This window comes from Schistocerca piceifrons, chromosome X (genome assembly GCF_021461385.2).
Source record: "Schistocerca piceifrons isolate TAMUIC-IGC-003096 chromosome X, iqSchPice1.1, whole genome shotgun sequence".
Lineage (NCBI taxonomy): Eukaryota > Metazoa > Arthropoda > Insecta > Orthoptera > Acrididae > Schistocerca > Schistocerca piceifrons.
The window spans coordinates 898,418,040-898,434,252 of record NC_060149.1 but is presented as its reverse complement, the minus strand read 5'-3'; the positions used below and the strand labels follow the sequence as shown (position 1 = coordinate 898,434,252).

Here is a 16,213-nt window from a genome sequence, read left to right as displayed (position 1 = left end):
CTATAGGCTCACAGCAAAATGCAAAGCTACAGAATCGGCAGAAATCAGAGGATGTTCATTGAAATATGATCTATTAGATTTGCAGCAAAACCTGCCAAGTGTTGTGCAGGTCGAGAGAAACTGCTGACATCAAACTGGCAACAAAGTAGTTTATAATGAAATGTCATCTGATGGGTTTAGAGCAAACTACAAAATGGGGTCGTAGAGCAGGCATAGCACACCAGTCAAATGGACCTGGTAGTATGTCATCAAAGCTACAGTGGTAAACAACCTTACATGTCAAAACATCTGCAGCAATCAACCACACCAGGACATGGCAACAGTAACTCATTCACTCACAGTATTACAGAAAAGGGGCTCCAGCTAGTCACAACTCAAAGATCTCAATTTTTTTACTACTACCCATTAAATTACAAATTTGTGAAAATTTTGTAGTAATTTCAATAAAATGGCAAACTGAAGTAACACCAGTTGACTTGGCCGCTCAATATCTTATCTCTATGGTAATTAGTTGTAATAAAAAGCCTATTAAATATTATTCCTACAACACTAACTACATAAGTATTGTAATTGTGCTGTTAAAACAACTTGTTTTCTTTTAAATTCACTCAGTAATTTGACTGTGCTTCTGCTCAAACAGAATCGGGTACCAGTTTCAGTTCCTTCATGCCATAAGAAACGGTTGTAAATCCTCTCATAAACCACATTATCTGGAATTGAATTCGAGCTTCATATTGATTTCTGTTAAAAGAATAAGTTGCAGTGATTATGGTAAGTTAGAAGCTGCAAATTAGCAAAAAATCAAGTGAACAATAACTGTAAATAGCTACTCCCATAAGGAGTTGGATTGACCACTCTGTCCAATAGGAGGAAAAGCCAGGACTAAGGAAGAAAAACTGAAAAAGTTTTCCTTCCTGTTATTAACAAGCTTACAGATTGCACTGGGACAGTTTTAGCCAAGTATGGGTTTGAAATTATCTTCTGACTCACCAAGAAAAGAAAAGAATTCCTGAGAATGGTAAAAGATATAAGGCATCCACTAGTGACACCTGAGGTATAAAATTCTTTGTAGTTGTGGGCAAGTATACATTGGAACTACAAAAATATGTGTTAACACTGGCATAGCCAAACATAAAAGGAATTGCTGCCTGTAACAAACTGACAAATTGGCCATAGCAAAATACGTTTTCCATGACTGGAACTATGAAATAGAATTCAGTGAGACTAGGATTTTATCAAAGACAATTCGTTGTCATGCACACATGTATACAGAGGTCATTGAGATTTACAAACACCGTGGTAGTTCTAACAGAAAATAGGAGGGAGATAAGTTAAATAAAATGTAGATGTTGACCTTATGCCAACTCACATTTAATTGAGAATGATATTGCCAGCCTGAGACAGCCATGTATTTTGGCATCACATGGTGAATGGTGATGCCCTCTCTATAGCTCCATAAATCTGAGGATGCCTCAAGCATTTGTTGCTGTTCATGTTTCCCAATTTGGAGGTTAAAATGTCAAGGACTAGTTTTGTATACTACTGTTGGCCTCTCAGCCTGTACGTTTTAACTTAAGTAAACACTGACCATAAAACCTTAAATTGTATGATGATGTATGTTATTACCTTATAAATTACTGCTTGTAAAAATATTTATCTCTTATAGATATTACTCCAAATGGGAGCCTACGGCGCAGGAGAAGCCGAGTTCCCTCTGAAGAAGATGACTCGAACCTTATGGACTTCCTCAGAGCATCTGGCCATGATGGCTCACGTGAAAGAAAATCATGGGGAAGTTTAGGTAAATTATGAGCGAAACTAGGCACCAGGGGGACTGTTATCCACCTTCATTTGGTGATCTATTAATATATTGCAACTTGTGTCAGTTTAAAATGACATGAAATATAACTTGGTTCATTATAATACAATATTTTTGTTTTTCATTCAGTGGATCTTTCATCTCAAATAAAGCATAATTGCTTCCATTAGCATAATTGTTGATTATTGTAAATTTTCTGTTTGTTCATCATGGAAGGAATTACAGAACTGTAGGTCAAATCAAACAATGTAAAATCCACAAGGGAATAACAACAATATTACGAAATGGATAGATGCTGTTGACCAGGGAGATATTGAGTCACAGACAGGTACAACAAAAAGACCTTCTGGCTGATAGCTTATGTGTTTAGTAGCCTTTTGGTTTTGCCTGTCTGTGACCCAACATCTCTGCTATATGGTGACTGACAATCTATCCTTTCCATAATATTGTAAGAAATCTAGGTTTATAAGTCTGGCTAAACACCAAGAGGCATAGAAACAATGAGACAATCAACTTAAGTTCTTTGGTCACAACATACACCTTTGTCTATGCTAAGATGAATACAGGGTTCAATAGTAACCATTTTTGTGCATACAGCAAATATAAATTTTAATAAATTATAAGTGAGTTATTGGCCAGTCTCATAATCTATTAGTCTCCTAACTGAATTTTCCTTTGATTGTGTAAACTGTAAATTGTCATTGTTATTTCAATAAATATACTCTACAATTTTTTCAGATCGATCATGGGCTCGAAGGGCACGAGGAGGGGGAAGAAAACGACCGGAGTTACTAAGTGCAGATTTCTCTGGCGAAAACCGAGAACGTCCCAGCTCTCCCTCACCATTGGTAGAGAGCAAACCACTTGTGCCTAATACAGAAGCAGAAACAAAGCCTAAGTATGTATTAAAAACTCTTCAGTTTTGTTTCTTTAATGATAGAAAGACTGTTAAAAACAAAAGGTTGCAGTACCATATGACTGAAAGTATGATGCATGAGGGCACTATTGCAACAGTTGTTGGTCAACAGATAGGTTAAAATATCTGCAGTTTGATTTGATTTGTTCTAATTAGATTTTTTATTTGTTCCTGTTGATTATATATTGGAGAAGTAGAATATTAGTAATATAGGATAAGTCAAGTGAAATAATATGGTATTAGACGAACATTTTGTATATCACATATATACTATTTTACTTATTTCCTAAGAACAACTGATTACTTCTTAAAACCTGCGGTTTACTGGCATAAATTTTAGTGAATGATTAAAATAGTAAAATAAATGAAAGTTCTCATTTTTACCCTAATGACATAATATAATATCCATACATTTTAAAATGTCTGTGGATGGCTAAATAAATAAATAAATAATCAGATTAATTTACTTTTTTCATATTAACATACAAAATTTCTCCTGAGAGTATATTTTTTATCCTAACTACATAAACAAATTTACATTTTATCATAATACAAAATTTTGTCTTCATGACATAAATACTACATTTCTCTTTTAAGACTGCATTTTTACCTAAGTGGTTTCCTCTACTGTTACACTAAAGGATGCCTTATAACTCGAAGAATTCATTCATTTTATAAAAAGTTTGTTCTATGAGGAATGTTTTTAGTTTCCTTTTGAATACCTGTACATTATTAATTTCCTTTTTTATACTGATTGAAAGCTCATCATATACTTTTATACCTGACTCAGTAGCTTCCCTTTGTACTTCCAAGAGAGATGTGTACCCTTGGTGGAAATTTTTCACCTGTCTTGTGTTGTAGTTGTGAATGTCATGATTTTTCAAAAACAATTCCCTGTTATTGGCTACTAACATCATCAGTGAGTATATAGTACATTGACCTGTAATAGTAAATATCCTGAGAGACTTGAAGGGATCCCTGCAAGATGTTCTGTTAGATACCCCATATATTAGTCTCACTGCTCAATTCTGGAGTTTGAAGACTTTTTGAAATCCTGCAGCATTTTTTTCAAAGCATTATACCATAGGAGAGTACAAAATGTATAAAACATTATATCTCTGTCAACAAAGTGAGAAATGGCTCTATGTGTGAAGCACACTGACCTAAGCTTCTTGACCAACTGATCAGTTTCTTCTTTCCATCTTATCTTTCTTTAGGAGTTCTCTTTTTTTTTTTGCAATGAAGTGTTACATTTCATGTAATTTGCATGTGATTAAGTAGCTCTATGGATTCTGTGGGAAATCGTTTATTATGAGTCCCTGTTTTTTCAGGTATAGTGAGAAAAAGTATATTGAAAGTTGAGACTGCAACTTTTTAAATATTCTCATCTCTACCATCACCAGAGAACTTTCCATTTGTCTCATTTTTTATGATTTTCCATGTAGTTTTTACTTTATTGTTTGACTTGCTAATTTTCTGTACACAGTGATGTGTTTGGCATTTTTTGGCATGCATGTTAGAATTTTAGATGACTATCTATCTGGATGCTCAAGAATTTTGTATATGTGGTTTCATGAATTTTTTGATTGTTAATATCTAGTTCAGGAACCTAAAGTTTTTTATTTGCTCTCTGAAACGGTAATATATTAGTTTTTTGGAAAATTTAGGATTAGGCTGTTTGCTGTGAACCATTTGTGTACTTAGTTAGTGACTGTCAGGGCTGTATCTTACATTCTGGAGTTGTAACCTTTGATAAGGATACTTGTATCATCAGTCAACATGTCTGTTTTTTCTCTGTCATTAATTGTAATTGGTAGATCATTAAAGTAGATTAACAAAATCAGTGGTTCATGAATCAAAATCAGGAAGAGTCCATATTTTTCATTTCATGTGAATGCCTTAGCAAGATCACAAAAGATTCCCATTGGATACCATGTGGAATTATATCTGGTATGCTGAATATGGCTCTCTCTGTCAAGAATCCCTTATGAAAGCCAAACTGTATAGGTGGCAATAAGCTATTTTGTATAGTATGGCTATAAGTCCTATCATACACTATTCTCTCAAGTGCCTTTGAAAGTGCTGGCAGCAGAGAGATGGGTCGATAGTTGACTATTACAGTCCTTGCTCCATTTTGCGGATTGGCATTACTATTACATGTTTTAGTCTATCTGGAAACACCCCAGTTTTCATTGACTGGTTACACAAATAGCACAATATGTGACTGATTAAGTCTGCACATCATTTCAAAGTCCTACTTGATACACCATCGTATCCAGAGGATTGGGAAGTTTTAAGTAATTTTATGATTTTTTGCAGTTTCTTTGGCACATCATATTTTAATGTCAGTTCTTAACAACCCTTTCCTTTCACTACCAGTTGGTTTGATTTCAATCTGACTTTTGGGGAAGCAGGCTTCAGAATGACTGAGAAATACATTCAGGAATGAATTGAACTTCGCATTGTGTCTGCTTGGTAGACATCCTCCCATTGCTTTTAGAGTAAGCAGTATCTAATCAAGCTAGTATATTCAGTATTTATTGTTCTAACATGTTTAACTTTGGTGTGACCATTTCCTGCTTTTTTTGCTGGCAAATCTTAAGGCTGTCATTTGACTACCATGATCACACAGGCCATTTATTACAGCCCGACATATTACTTCAATGTAATTTGCGGGGTCCAAGAGCAAATTATCAATTGAATTTTACATTAAAGTCAAAAAATGATGAATTGAATAGCAGCACAGAAGAGAGGCACCTAGCAACCTACATCTTAAAGCAGTAATAATTGTAGCAAGACTAAAATTCATACAACTTTAAGACACTATTAAGCCTGTAGCTTTTGAGCAGTTCTAAGTTGAGTTTGTTGCCAACTCCCACCAGCTAAATATGACACAACTGATATGTCTCATTGCAAGATATTTCCACATAATTGTTTACCAATCGCAATCATCATCATCATCATCATCATCATCATCATCTTCATCTTCATCTTGACTTCCTTCCAGCTAGTTGGGTACGAACTTTGTGAACAATATGCCTCCATTGATTTCTGTCCTGGTACATATTTTCTCTCTCCACTGCATCCCATATTACTCCCCTCCTCTTGGGATCTTTGTTAACCTCATCTGCCCCTCTCTTCCTAGGCCACCCAGTCAGTCGTTTTCCTGGTACCTATGTCTGCAAATATTGACATGGAGTTTAAGTCAGGTGCACTTGCCTTACATGACCTAACCACTTCAGTATTGCAGAACTCATTCTTTCCTCCATGGCCAAGGCTATCTGCAGGTCTCTCCTTGTATATTCATTCCTGACTGTCTCTCCTTGTTTTTTGGAGCACTGACCTAAGGAATTTCAACAAATAATACTAATGCAGAAAGTGCTATGAAACTCATTACCCTTTTTTATAAGGACTCAGTGTGATCCCAGACTGTAATGAAAATGAACACAGCTGGTGATTTTTTACTGAAACAATTTTGGCAGCAAGTGGAATGGACTTCTTAAAGCAGGTATTAGGAAAAGTTAGGGATCCATGTGAAAAGAATACAACCCATTTCAGTAACAACATTTCCATATAGAGGTCTTTAAACTAAAAGTACAAAAAAAGAAAGTCACAAGACTTTTGTTATAAACACTAACCATTTTGTCAATAGATAGATATCACAAAGATGTTGAACATAATATAAAGATTTTGACGGTACAGATTCGCAGACACACACAGCAGGCAATCCACCTCTGTTATTAATGAAATTATGAGTTGTATTGTAATAAAGTATGCATAAAATGTATATATTTTATCTTATAAAGATGAACTATCACAGTCTTCACTTTGGGAAATAATGTATGCATATGCCTTTTATGGCTCCTCTCAGACTTCTTTACCACTCATTTTACATTTTTCTTTTTTCAAATTTTAGACTGAAGACTGTCGCTATTCTCATTTGTGGTATGTTTATTTTGGTACCTTCTGTTGACTTGAATTTAATTTCGTTTCAGTATATTAGGGACTATTTCCCTTCATCATTATTTATGAGTCCTCCTTGTTTGTTACATTCTTGCCCCATTCTATGTTATTATGTTCCTTACATCCATCTGAAGACACCTTCTCATTTATTTGTAATGTATAACAGCACTTTAACAGCCATTATTTAAGTTCAGGATGGCAAACTTCAAGATATCTATCTCATTACCAGTTTTAGCTGTTTTGGCCCAATATCAAACAATGATGCATTCAACCTAACCACAGTGTCCTATCTAACCTACCTTGGAGCTGCACCACAATTTCTAAAATTGTGCTCAAAAGGTCAAAATTTAATGTTATGGAACAGGTGTGGAGGAGGGTATGGGGCAGGTAGTAGTGGGGACTGAGGCCAGGAGGATTACGAGATTGGAGGATGCGTTGCTACCACAACTCTCATCTATGTAATTCAGGGAATCTGGTGTTGTGGGTGGGAAGGTTGAGGGAAGCTTTCTTATGGCTGGGAAGGAGAGGCAGCAAGTGGGTGGGTTACAAATGCAGCAACAGTGAGCGCATTCGGGTTACACACAAGAAGAGTTGTGTGCAGTGCAAAAGCGATGGAGGAGTGGATTGGGAGGGGGAGACAGAATAGAGGAAGAGGGCACAGGAAGAATGAAGTTAAGGTCATGAGACAGGTGTGGAGGAGGGTAAGGGGCAGGGGTAGTGGAGACTGAAGCCAGGAGGATTACGAGATTGGAGGATGTGTTGCTACAGCAACTCTCACTATGTAATTCAGGGAATCTGGTGTTGTGGGGTAGTATCAGGATAGCACATGTATATACACTGCCAGAAAAAAAAAGAAACCTTTGAAACACTAGTTTGACACCAATGTTAATAATACAGAGGCACACTGTGTTATTCCTGGAGGGATGAAACTGTTCCACTGCCCACAAAGAACTTGAGCTTTAATATCATGATGTTGCATTTATTTTTTGCTGCATCAATAACAATTAATTTTGACATCATGTGCTCATATATAAACAACAATAAAAAAATACTGAGATGACTTCTCTCTTTACATTACTTTTTCCTTTATTATGAAATAATAGTTGACATCAGAAAAGAAAATAGTTACCAACACTTTTAATACATTGTTCCAGTGACATACAGAATTGCTGAGCACATCTTTATTGAATTTCTGTGGTGGGATAATCAGTCGCTTCTTGATACTGTGATACTGCAATAGTTTTAAAGTTATATAATGATGTTATTTAAAACTTCAGGCATCTATTATTTGCAATTCTCCTGTTTTTATTTCTTCTTTAGAGTTCTATTCTAGGGCACAATTGATTTGACTACACGGTTACAGATTCGTTTGGTGTGTCGATAAGTATATACACCAGGCTGAGAACTTTGCCATCTACACAGTTACATTCTTCCAAATTACTACATTGTGCCAGCACTGCAGCTCGACTGAAGCGATGGGTTGTTGAGTGGAATGTGCAATAGGAGAAGAAGGTGAGGAGTGGGAGGGAAGATTGGAGGAAGCTTGCTAATGGCTGGGAGGGAGAGGCAGCAAGTGGGTGGGTTACAAATGTGGCAATAGTGAGCTCGTTCAAGTTACAGGCAAGGAGAATTGTGCGCAGCGCTTATGAGATGGAGGAGTGGATTGGGAGGAAGAGACAGAATAGAGGAAGAGGGCACAGGAAGAATGGAGTTATGGTCATGGAACAGGTGTGGAAGAGGGTATGGGGTAGGGAGTAGTGGAGATTGAAGACAGGAGGATTATGAGATTGGAGGATATGTTGCAATGACAACTCTCATCTATGTAATTCAGAGAATCTGGTGTTGTGGGGTAGCATCGAGATGGTACAGGTTGTGAAGCAGCTATGAAATCACACACATTGTGCTCAGCAGCATGTCCTGCCACTGGGTGGTTAACTCTGATCTCAGACACTTCATCAATTGCCATTTGTTCAGGTAGGCAGCTGACTGCTTTTTTGGAAATTTGGGACGAAACTGCTGAGGTCATAAGTCTCTAAGCTTACACACTACTTAGTCTAACTTAAACTAACTTATGGACGACACACACACCCGTGCCTGAGGGAGGACTCGAACCTCCGATGGGGGGAAGCTGCGCAGACCGTGGCAAGATGCCTTAGACCATGTGGCTACCCCACACAGCAGCTGACTGGTGCCCAAATAAAATACTATGAAGAAGTTACAGCAGCCTTGGTGTATGACATAATTGCTTTCACAGGTGGCACTGCCTCAGGATAAGCCTGTTATGAGACTGGAGTTGGATGTGCTGGATGGGTGTTGTAATGCTCCTGTTCTGTATATACATTGCCAGAAAAAAAATGGAACACCCTTTTAGAGGTTTCCAGTTCACTCAAGATTTATTGTTGCAACAGTGCATATGGAGTACATGAAATGATTGCATTTACAGATCAATAGCACATGCTGTTCAGACGTACCAGGTATTAACCCATGGTGAAACACCGATACAAGTATGTGGTGTACCTCTGTGGGCAGCAACACAGGCACAGGCTCTGGCATCCAGTCGATCATACAGGTGGTGAACTCTGTCCTGGGATATGTCATTCCACACCTGTTCTACGTGTCCATGTAGTTCTGTAAGAGTTGTTGGTTGACAAGTCACACAAGTCACTTCTCGACTATCAGATCCAATATGTGCCCTATTCGAGACAAGTCCAGTGAGTGTTTTGGCCAGAGAAGTTGCTGCAGATCTTGCAGAGCACAATAAGTTTCACAGGCAGTGTGTCAGCAAGCATAATCCTGTTGGAACACTGCATTGCCTTCCTGTAGCAAGAATGACAAAAGAACAGGTCTAACAACATTCTGCACATATATAGACCACTGGTTAGTGTCCCCTCCAGAAATATCAGATGTGAACAAGAGCTGTAGCTTATTGCACTCACACCATAAGGCCTGGGGTAAGATCAGTGTGTCTTCGATGAATGCACTCTATGAGACAGGTCTACACCGTATGAGCAAAGGACCATTACTTGCATGCAGGCAGAATCTGTTTTCCGTAGACCACAGTGCACCAGTCCATCTTCCAAGTGATCTTGTAACAGCACCAGCTGAACCACAAATGTCGACGCTGTGGCATGAGTGGAAGATGGGCTAGAGATGTGTGTGCCCAAGTTCAACTGCTAATAACTGGTTCACATCAGTTTGCATTGACACATCTAGGCCTGCATGCCCTCTTACCTGTGCTGTAGTAGCTGTATGCTCTGCCACTGCTTCCCTTACAATACGACAATCCTGTCGGGCATGTGTGCCATGTGGACATCCAGAATCTCATCTACGAATGTAATAATGTCCATGTGAGCACTGATACCAGCACCATTGCACAACTGACACGTGTCCAACTTGTGTGACAATTCTCTGGAAGGACCATCTTGCCACTTGGCAGGCCATAATTTGACCCCTTACAAACTCGCTCAGCTGGCTGTAGGAAGCACGAGTGCATCCCTGTAGCATGGTTACCTACTTCCTTTATACATTTGTACAACACTGAGCCTTCTGGCTGTGAGTAATCCCTGTTAAACAACAGACACAGATGACACTCTGGTAGCTATTCCATTAAGCTATCTGTTGTCAGATGATATTGAAACCATTATCAGTACACTTACTATCTCTCGGGTGGCACATGCTATCTTCGGATCGAAATTGATGTCGTTTTTCCAGGTGTACTAACTTTTTTCCAGCAATGTATTTACGAAAAGTGTCACAATAAATTTTTGGTCCCAAATTGCATTTCTCTCAAGTAATTAAATGAGACTTTTGCAATGTCTTAAGTGTTTTGAAGCAGGAGTTCATAAATAGGTCAATGTAGCCGATGATATTGATTTGTGTCACTTCTTCAGTCTGTTTTGCATTGAAACTCCTTGGTTTTATATTTGTTAATTGTACAAATGATGTGGAACAGGTTTTACACTTTTGCAATAAATGTTGACATCCATGTTACATAAGGTCTAATTCTATTAACAGCTTTCTCTTCCAATAATTGCTGACTTACAACTCACAACAGCACTGACTGGTACTCCCTTGAACTCCAAATGACTTGCATTAAATACTTTGGCCTAACAGTGACCCTTATATACATTCATTCCAATGTGTAATTACTTTTATATAGTTACAAACACAATTTTTCATAATTTACAATGAGAACAACATTGTTTAAGTTAATTTAAATGTGACAGCATATTCGGCAAGAATAAATAAGAGATTATAAGTAAATTGTTTTGTAAAGCAAAAAGGGTTTCTTTGATAAATTTCATATAATAATTCCCTTTAACAGTTATTACACAAATATGTAAGATTTCATCACAAACAAGTTACCATTCTAATTACTACAATATATTGACCACACTCCCTAACCTTCCTCACTTTATACAAATAAAGTGCTCCAGTGTGTACTGAATACTATAAAAGTTGTGTTTGTTTACATGATAGCCATATTGTTTCCTGATCTTATGAAATTCCATTAACATATGTTATTCTGTATTTCAATTATTATTCCCAGTTGCATTATAGAATGATTAGTGTAATCTGAAAATCATGGCATAATTGCAAATATGTGTTCATGCAATGAAGTTACAGTGTATTTGGATGTACACCATCTGTGTCTTCCACAAGGGCAAAGGACTGGGAGTAAGTGTGATGTAAGAATGGACTAGGATGTTGTCTGGGTTGGATGGGCAGTAGAATGCCACTTTGGGATGGGTGGAAAGGATTGTGGGTAAGATGCTCTTCTTTTCTGGTTACAATGATAAATAGTTGAAGCCTTGGCAAAAGATATGATTCAGTTGTTCCAGTGTGGAATGAGACTGGGTCATGAAGCTGATTCCTGTGACTGATTGAGGGATTAGAGGCATGTGTGCATATCAAATGGGAAATCTCATGTGGAATAGGTTTGGAAAGTGGCAGGGAGCTAATGTTGTCATTGTAGATGCACCATCCATGGATGGCCACACCATATGGGAGTGACTTTTTTATGTGAAAGGGATGGCAGTTATCAAAATGATGGAATTGTTAATGGTTAATGGACTTGATATGGTCATTGGTTTGGACTGGAGTCATCAGAGCTGTGGAGATTAAAATCCAGGAAGGGTTGAGGAGGACCAGGTGAAGCAAATGGGAGAAAAAATGTTGAGGCTGTGGAGGAATGCAGAGAGTGTATCTTGATCCTGTGTCCATATCCTGAAGATGCCACCAATGAAACTAAATCAGTCAATGGATTTGGGATTTTATGTGGCTAGGAAGGTTTCCTCTAAATGGGCCATAGACAGATTGGCATAGGATGATGCCATGTGGTTCTTCCCCTCAAAGAAGAAGTAGTTATGTGTGATGATGTAGTTAATTAGGTGTGTATGGAGTGAGGTGGTGAGTTTGGAGACAGAAGGAACTTGGGAGAGGTAGCATTCAATAGTGGCAAGGTCATGGGCATGAGAGATGTTGAGGTATAGGAATGTGACACCAACTGAGATGAATAAGAGACTGAAGCAGTAAATCTCACCCTCTCAATCCACCTCTGTTTCTTCAGGTGCTGTGCACAACTTCCTTTGACTGCAGAAAAAACAAGCTCCCCAGTGTCACGTTCCTATACTGTGTACCTGGCACCTGCCTCTCCCTACAGACCCTACTCGAACTTCTCTTCCACTGATCATCTGCTTTGTCCTTTGTCCACTCCACCCAGCACAACCCCTCACCCCCGTAAAGGTGCAGTGCTGACACAAGTCACAATGAAGTTCACTGGGGCAATGTAACTGTATAGGTGTGTGAGTGGAGTGAGGAATGGATGGATTTGGGATGTGGTTCACATGTGTGCTAGCACACACTTGAATATAGTAGGGTCATGATGGGAGCTAAACAAAAATACTTTTTTTTTCTCCTTGTGCATATCCACACCCAGTTAGTCATATAACTGATAAATAAGTGACCAATTGTCAGCATAATTTGAAGGCATCATACATCTATTCTGGAAATGAGATTACAACTGTCTAATTAGTTGGAGCATATAAGTTTATCTGAGCACAGTAATAGTTATGTCATCTTTTACTAAATAATGTCAGTAATAATATAAACACACTGTTTATAATTTCAACATATTGAGTGTATATAAATAATTTCATGGATCCATTAACTTTATCTGAGTTTGTTGTTATGATGATACTGAAAATTCTGGATGAAATACAAACAACAGAATGAGTAGCAATAATCATATGGTTGGTTCCCTGGGTAGTATTTATGGAAATAAATGAGAAATGGAACAAGATAGGCCAGCTTATTAACTTGCATTTTTCTTTTGAGCACACTCACAGAGATGGCCATATTCTCAATTGGACACATAGCCTACCAGTATTCATAAAGGTCTACACTGGCCATTTATAGATGAGTGGCTAGTTATTTACTTCTATTCAAGAAACTGTCAGTGATACTGCAGGAGTTAATTAGTACAAATAACTTCAAAGTATCTTTAATTATTTTTCTGCTGTCTATCATATATTTCACTTCCTTAGGTAATTAGTGACAGATAGTAAAAATAATTTATCTTACTATCTGTATTTGTGAATGTCACTGTCATTTTCAAATTGAAATAGACTGTTCATAACAAATTTCACTCAAAACATTTTGTTAAAATTCATAATTGTCTTCACCGATACTGCATGATTCATACATTTATACCACATACATAATTCTAATTATTTTCTTTGTAATATTTATACATATTATAGCAAAGTAGAATTACTTCAAAAAAGTTATAGAACACAAATCTCTCATCTTCAGAGGTACACAGTTGTTTTTACCTTTCTTCATTTGTCCTATTATTGCTATGAAGCTTTGGTCAGTAGTCTTCTCAAAGCTGGTATTTCATTCAGTGCTAATAGAAACAGAAACATCAGATAACATCCAGGAAGATACAATACTGATGTTTCTGCCATTAAAAAATATTTTCTGCACAGTTACAAAATACTCATGCTTTTATTCATTGTTAAAGATCCTGGCGTCAGAATGTTGAAGCCTGGCTGCAAGATACAGAAAAAGATGTGAAGCAGAGTGAAGATCTGCGCAGAAGATCACGTAGGATTCAGAGTAACAGACGATCACTCGAAGCAGATTCAGGTACTATGCACTAACTATACTACTTACTCATTTCATGTGTACAAGTAATAACAGATCATTGCAATTTGACTGTAATTAATTTATTTAACAGAAGAGCTGAACGTTAAAGTGACCCTGTTATTTATAACATTTTTGATTTATTATCTCCATTTTCCATGGGTTACATTCACGACTTCTTTCTGTGATGGAGATCATTTTTTGGTATTTATTTATTCTTCCTCAGATCATTCAGCACAACAGTATAGGGCACCAGACATATTACAGAAAAAATATTACGTGGATAAGACATGTACAAAGTAGGATAGCAGTAGACCAAGGATAGATCATAAAGTTGGCCATGGCATTAATGCAACCATACCAACATTCACCCTAGCAACTTAGGAAAACCATGGAAGACTTCAGTCAGGATGAGAGGGCAGGGTAGAATGCCATTCTTCCCAAATGCGAGTTCAGTGCATTAAATTTGGCATACAACATGCACAAGAAGTACAAACAATGATATAACTAGAACACTTAAATGGATTTGCAAAAATAATGCATTCCCTCAAGAAATACATGGCTACACACTGGCCATTAACTCACTTGCAGTTTTGTTACATTCAGAGTTCTCAAACAAAATTTATTTCTTTTCATTCTTAAGGAATCTGTTTACATCCATTAATTCAATGTGGAGGTGGTCCTGTATTTTGATGTATCTATAACTTCCTTCTTTTGTTGCCACTGCAAGTTTAAGTTGTAGCAAAGACTGTCATAATTCCTGTTTGTAAATGTTACTATTTTCAATATGTGGCCTGTTGATAGCAAAAGTCGGCCGCTGTGGCTGAGTGGTTCTAGGTGCTTCAGTCCAGAACCATGCTGCTGCTACGGTCGCAGGTTCAAATCCTGCCTCGGGCATGGATGTGTGTGAAGTCCTTAGGTTAGTTAGGTTTAAGTAGTTCTAAGTCTAGGGAACTGATGACCTCAGATGTTAAGTCCTATACTGCTTAGAGCCATTTTTTTTAGCAAAAAGCTTCATAAAAAGCACAATAGGAAGCAATTTTTAGTACCCTAGTTGCTCAAATATTTATCTATACTAGTTCTGAGAGTGTAAATCATACATTATTTCTATTAGCTATTTTTGTACAACAAATACTTTATGTAAGTGCAGAATTATTGTACAATATCATTTCCGGTATAATGAATGGAGGTATGCATAGTAGTTCAGTTTTTGTCATTTCGGTGACCTAAATCAACTTTCACACACACATCAAAAACAGTTGAACTTACAGGGGGTGGACAAAAATATGGAAACACCAAAAACACAATATATTACCATGCTTAATATAGTGCAGGAAACTTGTCATTCAAAACAGCTTCCAGTCATCTCAGAATAGATAAGTACAGGTTCTATATGGTTTTCGAGGAAATCTTATATCATTCTTCCTACTAAATGGTGGCAAGTCCAACTAATGATGACAAAGGTGGATGGTGATTGTGTACCCCTCTCTCCAAAGCTGACCACAAATGCTCAATAATATTGAGATATGGTGATTGTGGTGACCAGAGGAGATGCAAAAATTCATCCTTGTGCTCACAAAACCAGTCCTGGATAACGTGAGCTGTGTGATCAAGGGCCCTGTCAGCCTGGAACACAGCATCACCACCAGGGAACAAACATTGTGCCATAGGATGAATCTGTTGAGCCAAAGTAGTCACATAATCCTTGGCAGTAAGTGATAGTGCAGAGTAACCATGGGGCCCCATGAAATACTGTGATATGGTTGCCCAAATCTTCACCGAACCCCCACCGTCTTTCACTCTTGGGATGTAAACTATACCAGAAGTTGCCAGTGTGAAACAAGACCAAATGACATTCTTCCTTTGCCCAATTGCCCAGGTTTTATGGCTTTGGCACTATGTTTACCTTTCATTGGCATTTGCATCAGTGATGAGTAGTTTTGAAACTCCAGCTCCTCCTGCAGTTCTCAACTTCTGGATCTTCCTTCATGTTGTTTTGTTGCTGACAGGGTTTGCGATAGTGACAGTCACTTCTGCAGTGACTTTTGGAGCTGTTGTCCTCTTATTTTTCATCACAATCCTCATGAATGACCATCCATCATGATCACTAAATACACACTGTTATCTGAGTTGTGACTTAGCAGATGACATTTTTCTGCTTTCCCTGTATGTTTCATAGTGTGCCTCTTGAAGCATCAAACACTTTTGCTGTTTTCATTACAGAAGCACCCATCATACGAGCACCAACAATGTGTTCAGATTCAAATGCACTGAGCTCTGACATAACAGACTCACAACTACACAGAACACTGTTCTGACCACAGCTGACACTTGTAACATATAGAGAACAATGCATGGGTGCAGGCATC

General features: G+C 37.7%; 1 protein-coding gene across 1 annotated transcript in view; it reads left to right on the top strand.

Moving 5' to 3' along the window:
• The window catches only part of LOC124721206, a 1,098,625-nt gene that overhangs the window by 1,055,703 nt on the left and 26,709 nt on the right, over positions 1-16,213 (top strand). The window contains exons 20-22 of the mRNA XM_047246056.1: positions 1,667-1,801; positions 2,558-2,717; positions 13,723-13,847. Coding sequence (XP_047102012.1) covers positions 1,667-1,801; positions 2,558-2,717; positions 13,723-13,847 — 420 coding nt within the window. The remainder of the gene's footprint in view (positions 1-1,666; positions 1,802-2,557; positions 2,718-13,722; positions 13,848-16,213) is intronic.